The sequence below is a fragment of the Mastigoproctus giganteus genome, chromosome 5 (assembly GCF_048544385.1).
Source record: "Mastigoproctus giganteus isolate SK-2022 chromosome 5, ASM4854438v1, whole genome shotgun sequence".
NCBI classification, from domain to species: Eukaryota; Metazoa; Arthropoda; class Arachnida; order Uropygi; family Thelyphonidae; genus Mastigoproctus; species Mastigoproctus giganteus.
Genome location: NC_143579.1, coordinates 176,528,694 through 176,547,228, shown reverse-complemented (window position 1 = coordinate 176,547,228; position 18,535 = coordinate 176,528,694). Strand labels below are relative to the sequence as shown.

At 37.1% G+C, this 18,535-nt stretch overlaps 1 protein-coding gene across 1 annotated transcript in view; it reads left to right on the top strand.

The window, feature by feature from the left end:
* The window catches only part of hob (bridge-like lipid transfer protein family member hobbit), a 916,854-nt gene that overhangs the window by 770,725 nt on the left and 127,594 nt on the right, over positions 1-18,535 (top strand). Inside the window, exon 41 of the mRNA XM_090374277.1 lies at positions 8,920-9,213. Within this exon, the coding sequence (XP_090230403.1) occupies positions 8,920-9,213 (294 nt within the window). The remainder of the gene's footprint in view (positions 1-8,919; positions 9,214-18,535) is intronic.

The window sequence follows — 18,535 nt, the reverse complement described above, 5'->3', positions numbered from 1 at the left end:
ACGACCCCATAATCCGCTGGGGCAGCTGCTGCTAGGAATTCTTCATCGTCATTGAGCCAGGTTTCGGTGATGGCGAGCAGGTCAAAATATCTGGGGAGCAGAATTTGCTCCATAGTGTCAAGCTTGTTCCTAAGACTACGCACATTCTGATAAAAGATTGTGCAGGCAGGTACTCTACGTACTTTGATACGGATGGGTGGTCTCTGACATGGCACTACTCGATTCAGCGGGGTGTCTAGGACTGATGAGCACAGGGATCGGCATATTGGTGTTCCATGTCTGTGGTTCTGGTTGCGGTAACGAGATCTGGGATTGCTATGAATCAGGATACCATTGGTGGGAGTCCTTTCCATTACTTCTATATCGCTGCCCTTTATGCCCGAGGTATGGCATAACAAGAGCACCAGCAGGCCAGATTTCAGGATTGAAGAGTGCTTCAAAATCTGCATCAGCTACATCGATCTTAAAGGAGGCGTAGATGGGATATTTCGTGGATAGCTTGGTGACTACCATTCATTTTGAGTGCAGCAAGGTTTTCCACATCATCAGCTGTGGTAGCAGGGGAGAGCCTACTAATGAAGATATTACGGATCCTCTTGCTCATCATTCCAGTGTTCGCAATTTGCATCTTGCTGAAGTGCAAATTGGTTCCAATAACTTTAAGATTGGGGCTCAGTTCTTTAAGAGTTGGATTACGGGTCAGTGTTTGTTCTTTTGTTCGTTGGCTTGCAATCATTGCATACGTTGTAGTGTCTCTATGGGTCTTTACATTAGATACAATCGTAGTCCCTGTATAATGGTTACCTCTCATGTTGTTTGAGGCGGAGCCACAATTGCAATGTACTTCAGCAGCCAAAGCATTATCCGGTTTCGAGCGCGAGGACCCCATATGTGAGTTTTGTGATCGCGAATAGGTGCGATTTGGCAGGTTCTGCTCCTGATGACTTCTTTGGATCTTCTGTGAGGCAGTATTTCCTGAGTATCCGTTGGCATCTGCTGTGATTTCAGCATATACTGGTCTAGTGGGAGTTTTGTGATCGCGAATAGGTGCGATTTGGCAGGTTCTGCTCCTGATGACTTCTTTGGATCTTCTGTGAGGCAGTATTTCCTGAGTATCCGTTGGCATCTGCTGTGATTTCAGCATATATACCGTTCAGGGCACACAACTTCAGACTCACATATTGTAAGAATGGGGGATGGAGAGGGATCATATGGTAATAAAGATGGGGTGGTTTGTGTAGGAGCTCTCGGTTTCGCGTGAAATTGTTCGTCCGGAGGATGCTGCTCATGAAGGTTAGTTTCAACAGCAAGATCACAAACCGATTGCTTCAGGTCATCAAAGTTTTTCCCCAACACCTCCAATGTTTTGTGTATGCATTCATTGTGTTCTCGTAGTCGCATGTTTTCAAGCAGTAGGTCTGCGAGATATTATGAATTGGGGATAGCTTTATACATAGAGTTGTCTCGATATTTGTGAGGAGCGAGACCAAGAGTGGACTGTGTTCGAGTGATGTTTGATTAACTATTGCGGAGATCTCTGTTGATAGGTTGTTATCCTGTTGGGAGCTACTAGATTTTTGCATGATAAGATCTGAAAGGCCATTTTGTTCTGCCAGTAATGAGTCAGGGGTCAATTCCACATGTGCATCTGACGATCTCAGTTTTTCCGTGTTTACCTCAGGTTCGGGTTGGGTCCTGTGCTCAGGTGAATCCGAAATTTGGTTAACGTCATTAAAAGTTTCACCAGTTGTTCCTAGTGAATGCATATAATTTTCTCCCTTACAGGGGGGACACTGCCAAACTTTCCGTCGCTGCTTCCCGAGTCTCTTTAGGTCCAACGCGAGACATTTGCTTCCATATGTCTTGAGACAGGAAGTACATTTTATAGCTACGTCCGGAACAATTCCACAAATTACACAGCTTTCATTATTTTGGTGATCTTGTTTTAAAGGCATTTTCATATCTTAGGCGCAGATAAAAAGATTACGAGTGGGCTGGAAAAGCGTTTACAATTGTGTTTAGTAGTTGCCTTAACTACGTATCGTATTCCAAGCAATAAGTTTACCGATAAGATACAAAATAAGTCAAGAATTACAGCTTATTTTAGTTGGCTAGACTTGTTACTGTTGGATGTAGAAATCCGCTTGTACGAGGCATGGATAATTGCTAGGAGGCAGTAAATGACGCGTGTCGCCATGGTCACCTGACCACAAGTACAAACTCATAGCGCATTTGCCTAACCTTGATCTGTAGCCAGAAGTGGTAGATATCTCTGGTCAGCCATGAGTAGCAAAACAGCAAATTTTGCAGTATAAGAAACTATAAATAATAAATACCTGGATTCCAGGTAGCCACACAATGGATATCCTCTTGTTCAGCGTCAAATTACGAATAAACCCAAGCATAATTCTGTTAATTTAACTGATTAATCGGAGCTACAAAGACACACAGCCGTACAACTGAAGAGCTGAATTACCCTGAGAGAGAGAGAGAGAGAGAGAGAGAGAGAGAGAGAGAGAGAGAGAGAGAGAGAGATAGAGAGTCAGAAGTAGAAAGGAATCACCAAGAAAGAGAAGAATGATGATATCCAGCTCAGGACCCTGGGTGAGCCAAGCCCATACTCACCAGATGTGAGCTCCTGGGGATAGACTTGACACAGTCAAATTGTCTATCCTGCAAAGAAGCTGCAAGAGCGTGCAATCTTTCGTGTTTTTTTTTTTTTTGTTTTGTTTTTTTTTCTAGACTGTGCTCCATCAAAGGAGTCATTTCAAACTTCATTTAAAAATATCATTCAAGAGACAGAAGTTATAAGTCGACTAGCAGTGCTAAAACAGCATCACTGCCATTTAGTTTTGGTTTCTGTTCATTCCAATACTGTAGATTCCTTAGAATGACTTTTTTTTTTTTTTTTTTTTTTGCAATATTCCTCCTCTATATGTTGTATAGAGTTTGAAGCATTTAATGACACCCATGTCAATAAATGCTTCACTAATGAGAACATTAGTGCTTTCTAAAGAATAATGTTTACCTTGGTTGCATACTGTTGTTGCCATTAGAAACAAGTAAAAAATCTACCGCCTTCTGGCCGAAACACACAGTAAGGAATCAATGTAACGCCATTGATGAATAACATCGTAAATTCTGATAAATTTTAAAGAAACCATCACCTGCTATATTGCCAATGTCTTTAATGACGTCTTACATGCTATTTGTTCAGCATGTGAAGAACATGAAGGAAAACAAATGAAACAATTCCTTCCTTAATCATTTCATAGCTGCCTTTGTCTCTGGTTATTCTAACCTTTTTATTCAGCACTGCACACCTCTCTAATGTGACATTTGGAACTTTTATTTTTTTTTACTGTTGTATTGTTCTATTTTAATTATTGCCATAGTTGCTCAGTTAACTTACTGAAAGTAAGTTATTTCAGTAGACTCATTAGGGTTGGTGAATTTTAATTATGTCACTGTATTGGAAAAGTTGAAAAGATTTTCAATCGTCTGGAAAAAAGATAGTTGTTAAATTTTGATTTTTATATTGTAATTTTTTTAAGAATCAAGTTATAAAAAAAAAAAAAAGCAGCGTGTGTACCCTGTACACACAAAAGATGTTTTATTTTATGTGAAAACATCTATGGCGGCACTAGAGTAAAACTGTTTAAATTTTTGAACGGTTTTATCGAAACTTACTTACTTACAGTACTAAGAAGTTTAATGTTGATCAAAATCTTGTATTTTATGCTTGCATAATATTACTACCTGCTTTATTGCATAATATTCTCTTTTATTCTTGCATAATATTATCACGAAATCTTATTGCAGTTGTAAAACTGTTTAAATTTTTGAAAGTTTTGATTGAAACTTACTTATGCTATTTAGGAGGTTGATGTTGATCAAAATCTTGCAATTTATTCTTGCATAATATTACTACACACTTTTTTGCAAAATATTCTGCTTTTATTCTTGCATAATATTATCACAAAATGTTATCGCAATTATAAAATCGTGTAAATTTTTGAACGGTTTGATCAAAACTTACTTACACTACTTAGAAGATTGACGTTGATCAAAATTTTCCATTTTATTCTTGCATGATATTGCCACATGCTTTCTTGCATAATATTCTGCTTTTATTCTTGCATAATATTATCGCAAAATGTTATTGCAATTGTAAAACCATTTAAATTTTTGAATGGTTTGATCGAAACTTACTTACCCTACTTACACACCTCTAGCTAGGGGGAGATACACAGACTAAAAGGTTAACAGTGGCCACAGGCATAGGCAAAAGTGATTCTTGCACGGCTTCTATTAGAATGAGCTGCAGCCTGAAAAGCAAGGCAATGGAGATTTCCAGGACTGCTGGAAATCATAGTGGGACAAATAAATACATGGGCTGTGTTAGGGTAACTAAGAGTAGAAACAGGTGCATGTATACTTGCATGTGTGTTAGGCGCCTCCGTAGCCAGGTGGGAAGGATAGCAGTGCGTAGCACACGCTTCTTGATTAGACCGGGGTTCGAACCCATCACCACCAAATACGGAGGATGCGGAAAGGTCAGGGAATGACCACCGCATATCCCGGAACAATATGGCCTTAGTTGCCAATGCTCCTAAAAACCAAATAACAACATACTTGCATGTACACCGATGCTAGAAGTATAGTTAATAAATTTAATGAGCTTGAAGTGCTAGTCAAAACATCAAAGGCAGATATTGTTGGGATATGAGAGACATGGTGTCACACAGACATAAGTAGTGCAGAATTGGAATTTGGGTAGTACAATGTGTACAGATAGGACAGGAAGGGAGAAGGAGTTATTCTTTTAGTTTGGAAACACAAAATCTAAGGAAGTGCATCCAATTGACGTTGGTGGACAATGCAATGTTGTCTGTTTGGTGTAACATAAGCACTGGGAAAGGAGAAATGAGAGTAAGTGTTTGTTATAGGCCTAATGAATCTGATGAGTATAATGAGCAATTGTGCAGAGAAATAGAGTGGGCCAGTAAATCAGAGTGTCTTATAATGGAGGATTTTAACTTTCCAGATATTGACTGGAACTTGTGGGTTGGTCACTTGCACACTAGCAAGACTTTTGTGGATTTATTGGATGACTGTTTTCTACAGCAACATGTTTAAGAGGCAACCAGAGGGAGTAATACTCTTGATCCGATTATCAGCAGTTGATTATTCATGCATTAAGAATTTGCAGATAACGGAACCACTGGGTAACAGTGATCACAATGTACTGATGTGGGAATTACTTAAAGATGTAACTACCATCAAGGCTAAAGGGAAGGGCTTTTGCTTTCATAAAGGTGACTACAGGGGTCTCAGACAGTTTTTAAATTCTGTACAGCGGGATCAACTGATGGTGTTACCAATGTTGAATTGTAAATGGGAAGCCTTCAGAGACTTAATTTTGGAGGCTACTAGGCTTTTCATTCAAACAAGAAATACTGTTCGAGGTTTAGGCCTAAATGGATGTCAGATGAATTAATGAGGCTCATGGCAGAGAAGAAAAATATATGGGATGCATATAAAGTATCAGGTGAAACAGAAGCCTATGGCAGATATAAACTAGTCTGTAATCAAGTCATAAAGGAGTTTAGCAGGCGAAGGCAGATTACAAGAAATCCTTGGCAAAGGATGCAAAGAAAAACAGCAATGAGTTCTTTTCTTATATAAACTCTAGAAGGAAAGGGATGAATCAGATCATACCACTTAACATAGATGGGGTTGACTATTGATGATCATGCTAAGGTAGCTCATAAACTGAAAGCCTATTTTGAATCTACATTCACACATCAGGGGTTATTCAATGCCAGAAGTTTATCAAACTCTAACAGGGAGCTAAGTGATTTTGTAATAACTGAGAGCAAAGTGGAGGAGAAATTGTTGAAGTTAAACATAAAAAAAGGCACGTGGGGTGGATGGGATCTATCGAGTTATATTAAAGGAGGCAGCAAAAGAAGGAAAGCAAACCCTTAGCCATAATTACGAGAGCTTCCTTGGACTCAGGGGAGGTGTGGCGCCTCTGTAGCCAGGTGGGAAGGAGCAGCAGTGCGTAGCACACGCTTCTTGATTGGACCGGGGTTCGAGCCCGTCACCACCAAATAATATGGCCTTAGTTGCTAATGCTCCTAAAAAAAAAAAAAAAAAAAAAAAAACCAAAAAAAAATCAGGGGAGGTCCTCAGGGACTGGAGGTGCACAAATGTATCAACAATTCACAAAGGGGATTCAAAAGGTAACACTAGTAACTATAGACCTGTTAGTTTAACTTGTGTTCCAGGGAAAATAATGGAATCACTGGTTACAGAAGCATTGCAGGATCATCTAGATGACTACAGTAACAGTTAAAATACAGCATGGGTTTGTTAAAGGAGGTCTTGTCTGACCAATTGGATTGGATACTATGATACGGTCAAAAAGGAAGTGAATGCCAAAAATAATTTTGATATCATATACTTGGATTTCAGGAAATCTTTTGATACTTTTGCACATGGAAGACTGCTTTACAAATTGGAGAGATATGGCATTAAGTGTAAGTTGCTACAGTGGATAAAGGGATGGTTGAGTGGGAGACGACAGAGAGTGGTAATCAATGGACACTGCTCTTACTATTATTATTATATTATTTCTCCCTGATTGGGGCTTCCACCTCATGACGGGTATTGATACCAAGTACACAGGGTAGTTGTTGTTATGTCTGATGTTACTGTTGGTCGAGGAACTCTCTGACTATCCTACAGGTGTTCAAGATTGCGACTTTCTGGAGTTCCTTGTAGGTGTTTGCTGAGAGACCTGTTGCTGCTAGGCTGTTATGTAGGATCTTTGACACCATACCTGTGGTTGACACAATGACCGGGATGGTCGTTACTTGTTGCATATGCCACATCTCTTTGATCTCCTGTCTTAGGTTCGTGATTTTTTCCTCATGGGTTTTTCTGGACATTGCTAGTGTTGGGCACCACTATGTCAATCAGGTAGGTAGCCTTTTCCATCTTGTCCACAAGGGTTATGTCCGGTCTGTTGTGCAGGATTGTCCTATCCATTATTATGGCGCGGTCCCAGTACAGCTTGTGGGTTCGGGTCTCTAGTATTGCCTGGGTTTTGTACTTGTAGTATGGTACACTTTATTATTATTATTATCATTATCATTATTAGCCATATGGTGTAACGAAGCCTGAGGCTTATGCTGCACTGGGCAAAAAAAAATTTCTCTATTACTCTGAGAGAGAGAGAAGTAGAAAGGAATCACCAAGAAAGAGAAGAATGATAATATCCAGCTCAGGACCCTGGGTGTGCCAAGCCCATACTCACCAGATGTGAGCCCTGGGGGTAAATTCTTCGTGGGCAAATGTTATTAGTAGAGTTCGGTGTTCTGCCCATTGTTGTTTTGTATATTTATCAATGATATTGATGAAGGTATATCAGGTTTAATGTCCAAATTTGCAGATGATACAAAGGTTGGGAGGGTTGTTAATGACAGTAAAGACAGTATGCTACTCCAACTGGATCTAGATAATTTGGACAAATGGGCTGAGAAGTGGCAACTGAAATTTAACATTGACAAATGCAATGTACTGCATATGGATAGCAATAACCAAAGAGAAACATACCAACTGTGTGTTACTACACTCAGGGAAGTGGAAAGTGAAAAAGACTTGGGGGGGGGGTAATTGTGCAGTCAAATATGAAGTTCGCTGAACAGTGCAGACAGGCTGCCAGGGAAGGTCGTGGAGTCTTGTCAATGATATTTAGGAATTTTGCTAGCAGGGACAGGGAGGTGATTATCCCTTTGTATAAGGAAATGGTCAGGCCACACCTAGAATACTGTGTACAGGTCTGGACACCTCATTTTAGGAAGGATGTAGAATTGCTAGAATGAGTACAAAGAAGGGCAAGATTGGTGTGGAGAACAAAAGGGTGCTCTTACCAAGAAAGGCTTAAGCTCTGCAAATTGCAGCACCTGGAGAGTAAGCACCTGCGAGGTGATATGATTGAGGTGTATATAAGGCCTTGAGCAAGCTGAATGCTAATGGGATTCTTCCTCTTGCTCAGATTAAGATCCTGAGGGGGCACAGTTTCAAGTTGAGGAAAGACAGTTGTAGAATAAATGTGTGGAAATTTGCCTTTAGCCAGTGGGTAGTTGAGCAGTGGAACAGACTTCCATCCTTTTTTGGGGAAGGTGATAGCCTAAATAAATTTAAGGCTGAGCTAGACAGGAATTTGGAACAAATGGAGGGGCGAAATGGGAGGTGGTTTTTTTTTTTTTTTCTTTTTTGCCTGATGCTGCATAAGCCTACTTTCTTGCATCATATGCCTCTACTAATGCTAGTAATATTATCACAAAATCTTATCACTTTTGTAAAACTAAATTTTTGAATGGTTTGATCAATATTTATTTACACTACTTAGAAGGTTAATGTTGATAAAAATCTTGCATTTTATTCTTGCATAATATTATCGCAATTGGAAAACCATTTAAATTTTTGAATGGTTTGATCAAAATTTAATCTAATTCTTGAGAAGCAGATTTTATTAAAATCTGCATTTTATTCTTGCATAATATTCTGCTTTTATGCTTGCATGATATTATTACCCACTGCTTACTCTACCGAATCAATATTAGAGTAAATCACTAGAGTAAAATTGTTACCAATCGATTTTACTCTAGTGCTGCCATATGTATTTTCATGTCAAAAATTTCTTTAACAATCAATTGCATCAATTCCATTACATCGATTGCGCCATTTCCATTACAAGAAAATTTCGTTACCAATCGATTTTACTCTAGTGCCGACATAGATATTTTCGCATCAAAAGTGTTATGTGAAAATGAACATAAGTTACATTCTAAACCCAACTGCTCTGGGTTCGCTGCACTTCTTTATTTGTTTATTTTTTTATTTTAGTATTATGCCACAGTTGATGCAGGAGAGCCAAGTCCATCTGCTGATAATATCATGTGGTTATCAGTTGATAACATAGAAGAAAGGGAGTCAATGGTTATAAGTGATCTTCCTGATTTAGTTGGCAGTGGTCATAGTGTTGGAGGTGTTATAAGTAGCACTGTTGGTGCTGCATCTGATCCAACTTCTGCACCATTACAGTTGCAAAGAATCATATCTCGATGCTGCTGCCAATTCTTCTATGCTAGTTATGGTGAAAATGTGGATCCCAACAGCCTGGAAGAAGTGCCTCCCCTGGTAAGACCTCTTGGAAAGCCTGTTTTTATAAAATAATTTTTGAATTTCTGTATTAGTTTTTAAAATTTATAAAGGCTACAAAACCTTAATTGTATTTAGCAGTGAAGTGAGCTTGAACCGTAGTCCACTCAAATGCATGTGTTGCTGCATTCTTTAATTTGACAACTCATGTTTACTGCTGTTTACAAAGTATTGAGTAACTATGTATTAATTATTATAAGTTTTTCTGTACAAAATAAGTTCAACTTCCACACAGTAGCATTTCTGGATTCGATGTGGAATTCTGTCATCAGGCCTAAAAATTGAAATATTAATGAAACTTACATTACACAAAGCTAGTTTTAAACCTGGAGAATTGTATAAAAATCAAGAAAAGAGAAGAATGTGGAACTGTGTACTATTCTATATGTCCATCCTCCAAGTGCATCAGTTGTATTCCTTTTTCGAACATTTCTGCAAGTGTTCAAAAAAGGAATACAAATGGTTGTTGGAGGGAAACTGAGTATTTGCCTCTCTTCATAGAGTTGCTTGCCAGTGATATATAGGAATTTTACAGATAATTGTATAAAGGTCAGTCTATAAGTATTTACCCTCACTAATATATTTGTGTTAGAGATTTGAAACTTGGCTGGCAATTTCATCCTTCTCTACATGGTATCTTCCAGAGCAGTGGTTCTCAACTTTTTGGCCAAGGTACCTCGTGGAAGTTCACTTAATTTATATACTTGTTATTTTTTTTTTTTTTTTAACTAAATTAAAATAATCACATACATTAGCTTATTTTTGAATTTAGCTAAGAATTTAATAAGTTACAACTTAAAATTCATGGAGCCTTTGTTATCGGTAAATTTGGCACTAACATTATATTTTGATTAGTAAATTGTAGTGTAGTACATCACATAACCTGGGAATAGTGTAGCATTATTATACTCTTATATCTTAATTCGTGTGGTAATTTAAATTATATTTAGATTAAAATCATGCCTCAAACAAGAGCAACAAAGCAAAACTGGTCAAAGTAGTAGAAAATACTGCTTTGGCTCAGAATTACTGTGTGCTTCTTGCCAGTTTTTTAATGGGTTTTCTGTAGTAGAACGTAATATGATCAAAGCGGATGTCTTTGTATGCTTCTCTTGCAGAGAGTATATGCACTGGCATATACTTGCATCATTTGCACTGGCAAATGATGCAAGAAAGCCAGATTATGCAACATCAGCCAAAACAAAAAAAAACACTTTCCACATCAACTGTCTAACCCCTCTAATAATTTCTCTAGTTCCTCCTTGAATTTATTCCAACTCTCAACTATTCAGTAGCTGAATACAATTTTCTGCATGTCTGTCACACAACTATCCTTCCAAAATTTTAATTTAAGTCCCCTCTTGTGTTTTCTAAGTAAAAGTAAGTATTCCTTCAGGATTTCGCTTACTCCGCCCATTTAAAGTCTTAAAGAACTCGACCAAATCTATTCACAGGTGTCTAGTTTCCAGATGCTGCAACTTGCAGAACTCAAGCTTTTCTTGGTAAAAGCACCCTTTTGTTCCCCCCTCACTGCTTACATTGCATTTTTCTCCACCCATTCAAATTGATCAGTATTAATAATAGCAAATTGGTGTTTACACAACATCAACCAAAAAAAAAAAAAAAAATCCCATTTCACTTATACATCCTCTCCAGCAGTTTTTCTAGTTCTTCCTTGAATTAATTCAAACTATCCACTTCCATAATAATGGATGGTAGCTTGTTCCAGCAATCAACCACCTATTAGCTGAAGGCAAACGTCTACACATCTATTCTGCAACCATCGTTCATCAATTCAAATTTATGCCCCCTCATGTGAATAGAATGAGCAAGAGAAAGGATCCCATCAGCATTGAGTTTGCTCAAGTCATCCATAGCCTTAAACATCTTGATCAGATCTCCTCGCAAGTGCCTAGTCTCCAGATGCTGCAATTGTAGATCTGAAGCCTTTCTTCGTAACAGCACCATTTTGTTCCCTACCAATCTCTTCATCACGTCTGCAGCGAATTGTTTGTCTCCCATCAGAGCCATGCAGGTTGAATTTGTTCTCATCCGAGAAAATAACTGACTTCCACTGCTCTAGGGTTTATTTGATATGCTCCTTACACCAAATTAATCGGGCCTTTTTTTTTTTTTTTTTTTTTGTGAGGAGGGGCTTCTTCTTAGGACAACAGGCTACAAGTCCATTTTTGAAGAGGCGTCTTCTGACTGTTACTGCACTTGCTGCCACTCCTGTATGTTCTTCCCTTTCTCTTTTCAGCTCAGATGAAGAAGCTTTGCAGCTTTTAAGGCAAAAAAAGGCTTCAAAACGCAGTCATGTTTTGACATAGAGACTTGTTTGCATCCGGTTCCTTTTCTCCTATCAGCAGAACCAGTTTTCTTGAGTTTGGAAAGAAATCTACTCACTGTCGACTGATTATAAGCAATATGATGGGAAGAACATCCTTCCTCACGTAAAGCAACAATAGCACTCTTTCTTCGTGGTGTCAACTGTGCGTAACTTGACATCCTGACACAAGCAACGAATGACTGCAACTCTTGCAGAGCATGCTTATATAGCTGAAAGTAACAGCTGATGCAATATTATGTCATCACCTACGCATATCAATCTTATTTGATGCAATCTGTAAGAAATATTGCCATATACTTACGTTATTCGGATGACAATTACAATTTTAAAAGGTGATGCACTTTTTTTGAACACCAAAGAAATTTGGAGTGAATAATAACAGCTTGAAAAGAATGATAATTTGAAAAATTGGGGTGGTTTATGGACAAGGGGCATGCTAGTAATAGCAGAAATACCCAACAACCATAATGGAATGGTTGTTGGGTATTTCTGCTATTACTAGCATAATGGAAAAAATGTAGATAAGTAGATTAGAGTATGAGTGGAGAAATGTTAACCATGTCAGCTGTAGCAACAATGGAAAAAATTAAATAGGTACCTGTAAATTAAAAGGTTTTTTTTTTTTTTTATTGTTTTGGCATGCAATTTTTTTTTCATAGCTGACCTGACAGAGACCAGAACAGAAAGGAATAAAAACCACATCAAATCTAAGATAAAGATAAATATTGAGATAAAAATAAAATAAAATAGCAAGAGGAATTTAAACAAAAGTAATGTAAAGTAAAGATGAAAGGATATAGACAAAGGAGGACAACTTACTGTGGTGCCAACCAGGAGCGAGTGATATGGGCTGAGGGCAGTAAACGTCAGCCTGGCTGTATCAGTGAACAAAAGAAGTTAACAAATTAGTTCCCTACATATTTATAAGTTTTTTTTTTTTTTAATTTTATTTTACAGGTACCCATTTAATTTGTGTGTACACTTAACTTGTGGGAATGGACAGGCAGTTAATCTTAAATGTTAAACACATTTGGACTTCAAACCTCATAGCAAAGTCAGTTCCCACAGTACTTTTCACATAATGGGGAAAGAGTCACACAAGTGGTGGCGAGGCACTTGACAGGTGCTCGCATTTAATTACTCTGCAAAAATCATAAAAAAAAATTTCAGGAACTATTGCAGTAAAAGTTTGACTGTATTTAAGAAGCAAGACATAATTTCATAGTGTTTAATACAAAAATTAAATATTTAAAAAAAAAAAAAAAGTTTTTTTGTGCCTTTTATTTTAAAAAAATATATTAATTCTGCTTAAAATTAAAAATAAAACATTATAAAAGGTGGTAGATGACTTTCATCAACCGGTGAAATACCACCACTTTGCTTATTGGAGGCTTGAAGTGGTGAAACCCATGTTTAGTCTCTAGAGCAAAGTTTCTGGCATCCCGTTGCCCCATACTTCTCCTTCAACCCATGCATGGTACTAAGTACTATAGGTTTTGATACCTTTCGTGTTTGGGGTTTTCATAAAAAAAAAATATATATATAAAGATGAAACTGTTGGTTTCTTCCATTTTACAGGTTTAAAAACTATTAAACATGTGTAACTTTAAATATGCACATGTACTTATTTCACTGCACTGTGTGTGTTATGAGTATTAATTATATGTATAGATTGTTTTAAAAACATTTAAAACTGTATACATATTTTAGAAACTATTTTTTACTTCTATTTTCTAATTTTTTCAATTTTTTTTTTTTTTTTTTAATTTAGTTCAAATTTGGCACACTGTGTATCATGCAAAATTTGAATCTTACCGACTCCTATCCCAAGTGTATATCACCTTCAGTATTAATGTTTTTATTGACTAATGTTTATGAACACCTGGGACAGTGGTGTCCATACACCAGTGGTGTCCATATTCAAAGATAGATTTGTTTCGTGGGCCGTGCAGAGTAATTCAAGAAAAATTAAGTGTGTTACACTTTCCATATCTTCTTACATGTAAAAGGAATTTTCTATTCTCATGTTACTGTTTTTTATTTTCATACTATATATAAAAAATGCAAATTCCCAACACTTTTATGTGCAGCAAATCTATGTCAGTGATTTATTGTTATTTTTGTTTTAAAGTTTATTAAAATTGTAAAAATACGACTTACTTTTGCTTTTAAATGCTTACTTTAGAACATTTACAACCTGAAAAGGATGACTGCTTTGCAATATTAAGGTGAATAAATAAATATAATGATACACCTAAATTTGAAAATATTCCAAAATTCCAATACTGAACAAAACTTAACATTTAACCAGATAATTCAGGCTGGATGCTTACCTGTTATTCTGTTTCTTAAATATTGATTTGATTTCAAGCGTGAAAAAAATTGTTCGCAGACATACGTTGATCCAAAGTACCCATTTTCATGGCATTTTCTTTTATTAGCGAAAAATCTTCAGATGGGAGAGCATTGTAGAATTCAAGTAGTTTATTTTTCAGTCCATATACTTATTTATTATTATTATTTTTTTTTTTTTTTTGAACCATGTTTTGGCTTGAAGATCGATAATTTCAAGTTACTACCTTGGGACTGTAGTTTTCAGCCTTAGAAATAAATGGATTCTCAAACAAGCTTATGTTTTTCATGGGATATCATATCAGCAAATTGGCTTTCAAACTGGTCAAAAAAGTATTTGTAATAATGAGAGACAAAGATTCTTTGGAAATATGTGTTTCTCTTTTAGCTAAGTGTACATTCAAAGTGAACTAAATTGCCTTGCTCAGTTTGGAATTTAAATAATAACAACTCATTCTGAAATGATTTCATGTCACCATACAAATCAGAGACCAATTTTCCTTTCCCTTGTAGTTTTAAATTAAGAGCATTTAAATGACTAGAAATGTCTGTAAGAATTGCAAGATCAAACAACCACCCCATATTTGATAGTTGTTTTGTAGGTTTCCCTTTTTCTGTCATAAAAATATAAATTTCATGACGCAGTTTAAAGAGATGATATAACACTGCCATGATCAAGCCATCTCACTGCACAATGTAAAATTACACTTGGTATTCAGCTTCAATTTCTGAGAGAAACAGTTGAAGCATTGATTAACCCCTTCATGGATTATCCCGAGATATCTCGTTTTTAGTTTTAAAAGTTATTTGGAACTACACGAAATATCTCGGGATACTATAATACCCGAAGCAAATGATAATACTTCCAAATTTAGGATCGAAACATATTTTCTCAGGCATTTATCTGGCTAATTTTGCATTAGCCAGATAAATCCTGAGATTTCTCGGGATTTTCTTACGCCTGGCAGCAGACGACTGACTTTCATTTTACATATATTTACTTATTGTACTGCATTATTATTATTATTATCATCAGCCATATGGTGCAAGGAAACCTGAGGCTTATGCTGCACCAGCCAAAAAAAAAAAAAAATTCCCAAGTTGCCCTGAGAGAGAGAGAGAGAGAGAGAGAGAGAGAGAGAGAGAAGGGAATCACCAAGAAAGAGAAGAATGATGATATCCAGCTCAGGATCCTGGGTGTGCCAAGCCCATACTCACCAGATGTGAGCCCCTGGGGTTAGTTTTTTTTGTCTAAACAGTAGTGCGCATTCCTATGTGCCGCCAGTAAGCAAAATAAAATTTGCCATCCTAAATGCTCAATACTGTTAAGTATTAACCAATTAGAAAAAATATCAAAAAAATATTTCGGCACCCTCTTGAACTGCCGTCCACAAGCGACACTTACCTCACCTATCCACTTGTGGCAGCCTTGTGTCAGAATGTAGTTAGTTCACGATTATTGTTTGTGGCGGGAGGTTACTGCTTATGCATTCCACTTGATTTTTTAATTTTATTTATATAATGAGTAGTGAACAGTGTTTTTCTGTTCCTTTCTTTTAGCTAAGTGCTAATTTATTAAAAAAAATCTGTATAATTTGCACACATTTTGGCATACACAAGATAACTCGGGATAGCCCAAATGGGTTATCCCAAGTTATTAATTACTCCCATGTATTTTCTACTAAAAAAATTTAAAAAAAAACACAAAAACAATACGAGTATTCGCATGATGCATACTTTTAATTTGTAAAATAAAAAAAGTTTATCTGTTATGGCACATTTTCAGGAAAAAATGTTCTAGGAAAGGGTTAAGGCCATGTGATTTTATAAAATTTACAGTTGAAATAACCACATTCATAACGTGTTGGAGATCCAACCCACAGAGAGCTTCTTGATACACAATGCAGTGAATTAATTCCAATCAGAGGTTCAGCTCCAGTATCTGTCATTTCCTTTGTTATTCTATCCATAAGCCCAATGTATTTATCAATCATATTTTTACAGTCTCAGTTGTGACTACTCACAGGTTTTTATTATTTAATCCTAACTTTTCAATAGATCGGCAAAAATTTTCAAAAAGATTTTGCATTATTATTATTATCATCAGCCATATGGTGCAAGGAAGCTTATGCTGCACCAGCCAAAAAAAAAAAAAATTCTCGAATTGCCCTGAGAGAAAGAGAGAAGGGAATCACCAAGAATGCGAAAAATTTCTTCTCTTTCTTGAATGCTTTATAAATAAGCGAAATCTTCAACTGGTACAAAATTATCATTAATTCCACGTATGAAGGTAAGGTTGTGTCATTTACATTAGTACTGTCAACTAGTGCCACCAAAATATAAAACAAATATTTCTTTAATTTTATGTTTTCCAAAAGTTGTTCAAACAAATTCTATCCAGTGTCTTCTACTCTTTGCATAATTGTTTGTCGAGCAAACTAATGTCTTGTATCATTTTTTGTTTCTCCAGACAAATTTCTTCCACAACGTTTAACAAATTCACCATCACCTTTACTTTCAAAAGTGATCAAAAGGTTTACTTTCAAAAGCAATCAAATGTGGAACTTGATAACTGGCACTTGCATCAGAGGCCCCAAGTGCCAAGCAATTGTGATTGAGGGTTTTCTGTGTGCTTAAAGTGCGATTGTATAAAAGTGATTTATAGTTCTTTTAGGTTCCTGTCCTTAAGAAATTTATTTATTTAATAACAGCTATTGTTACAAAAGTACTTGTACAGAGCAAGAAAGGAAAGCCACCTTTCTTTATTTTTCATATTTCTATTACTAACACTTACTACTTTACACTTGGTCTATCAGGCACTGCTCCTGCCTCCCCATGGCGGGGACGGAAACCTTGGCAAAGCAGTTAATCTGCCAAGGGCCAAAAGGAGAAATTATGGAACAAAATGTGAAGAGCCTTTCCTCCTCTAGAGCCGACAAGCTCTCGGCCAGACATAGAAACCGAACATGACACGTTACAACCCAAGAGGTTTAAAACCAACTCCTCAGCGACAGATATTCCTGCATTTCTCATAATGCACTCTCTTACAAAGGCGCCTCCGTAGCCAGGTGGGAAGGAGCAGCAGTGCATAGCACACGCTTCTTGATTAGACCGGGGTTCGAGCCCGTCGCCACCAAATATGGAGTATGCGGAAAGGTCAGGAAATGACCACCGCATATCCCGGAGCAATATGGCCTTAGTTGCTAATGCTCCTAAAAACCAAACAACAAACAAACAAACAACTCTCTTACAAATCAGTCTCTCACTGAACTGTCTCCGTTTCTTATCCAGAAACACCTAGAAAGTCTGGCAGGATCTCCTAAGGCAGTCAAGAGGCTGCAATCAGGGGACCTATTAGTAGAAACAAACAGAGTCCTTAACATTCAGAGTATCTACTGAAAATTACAAATTTTGCTGGAATTCCAGTAAAAATTTCTCCCCATGGAACCCTAAACACATCTAAGGGAGTTATATCCAGCTGGGATCTATTGAATGTCTCAGAGGAGGAGATAAGTCAAGAGCTTCAGGAGCAAAATGTAATTGCAGTCAAAAGAATTATGATTAAAAAGGACAATACACTCACACCTACAAGGAAATTATACTCACTTTTAATACCCTTCGTCTATAAAAGCAGGTTATCTTCTTTGCTGCATTCAACCGTACATTCCTAAACCCTTGAGATGTTATAAGTGCCACTGTCAAAGTATGGCCACTCTCAAACGGCATGTAGAGGAAACCCAGTTTGTCCCAACTGTAGGTCTTCCGATCACACTCAGAATGATTGTTCAGCAACAGAAATGATCTGCCCTAACTCTAAAGGCAACCATCCTGCTTATTCTAGGACATGCAACAAATGGAAAACTGAAAAGAAAATTGTGAAGTATAAAATTGAATATAAAGTAAGCTTTTAAGAAGCGAGGAAATTAATTGCTCCCAATATTACTAAACATACATATGCCAGTGTTGTGCAAAAATATCAATCAGTGGCCACCCAAACTGATGTTACAGTCCCTTCAAACACCTCAATCTCTGACTGGGCATGAACTGTTCTCTCCCAGCAACAGTCCAATATTCCCCAAGCAGTTGAACCAGGCAAGCCATACTGCTCTTAAAGTACCAGCGAAATCTCCTCCTCCTCCAATGATTGCTGCTACATCAAATAATCGAGGTTCAAACATAAAAAAGAATATTCGGGACGCATCGATAGATACAACTGACTAATATCAACATGATAGTAATACTTCAACTTCCGCCCGTGGGGGGGGGCATCTTGGTCAGCTGAAAGATCCCAAAAAAGCAAATTGTTTTTAAAAATTAAATTGAAGTTGTTGCTGTACATTTGATAACCCAGATTGAGTTAACATTAGTATCAGTTTATCTCCCACCATGTCATACCTTCTCTTTCCAAGATCTTGAAAAACCTCCTAATACAGCCACCTTCTCATCTCTCTCTTAGGGAATATCAATGGAAGAAAATTAGGCAGATTTCCAACCACTTCCTTTACCAATTTTTTCGTGGAATGGTAAGAACTCTCTGCTCCTAAGGACATAGCAAATGACTTTCTGCGGCATCAACTTATTCTCTGGATTTCCAGAAAA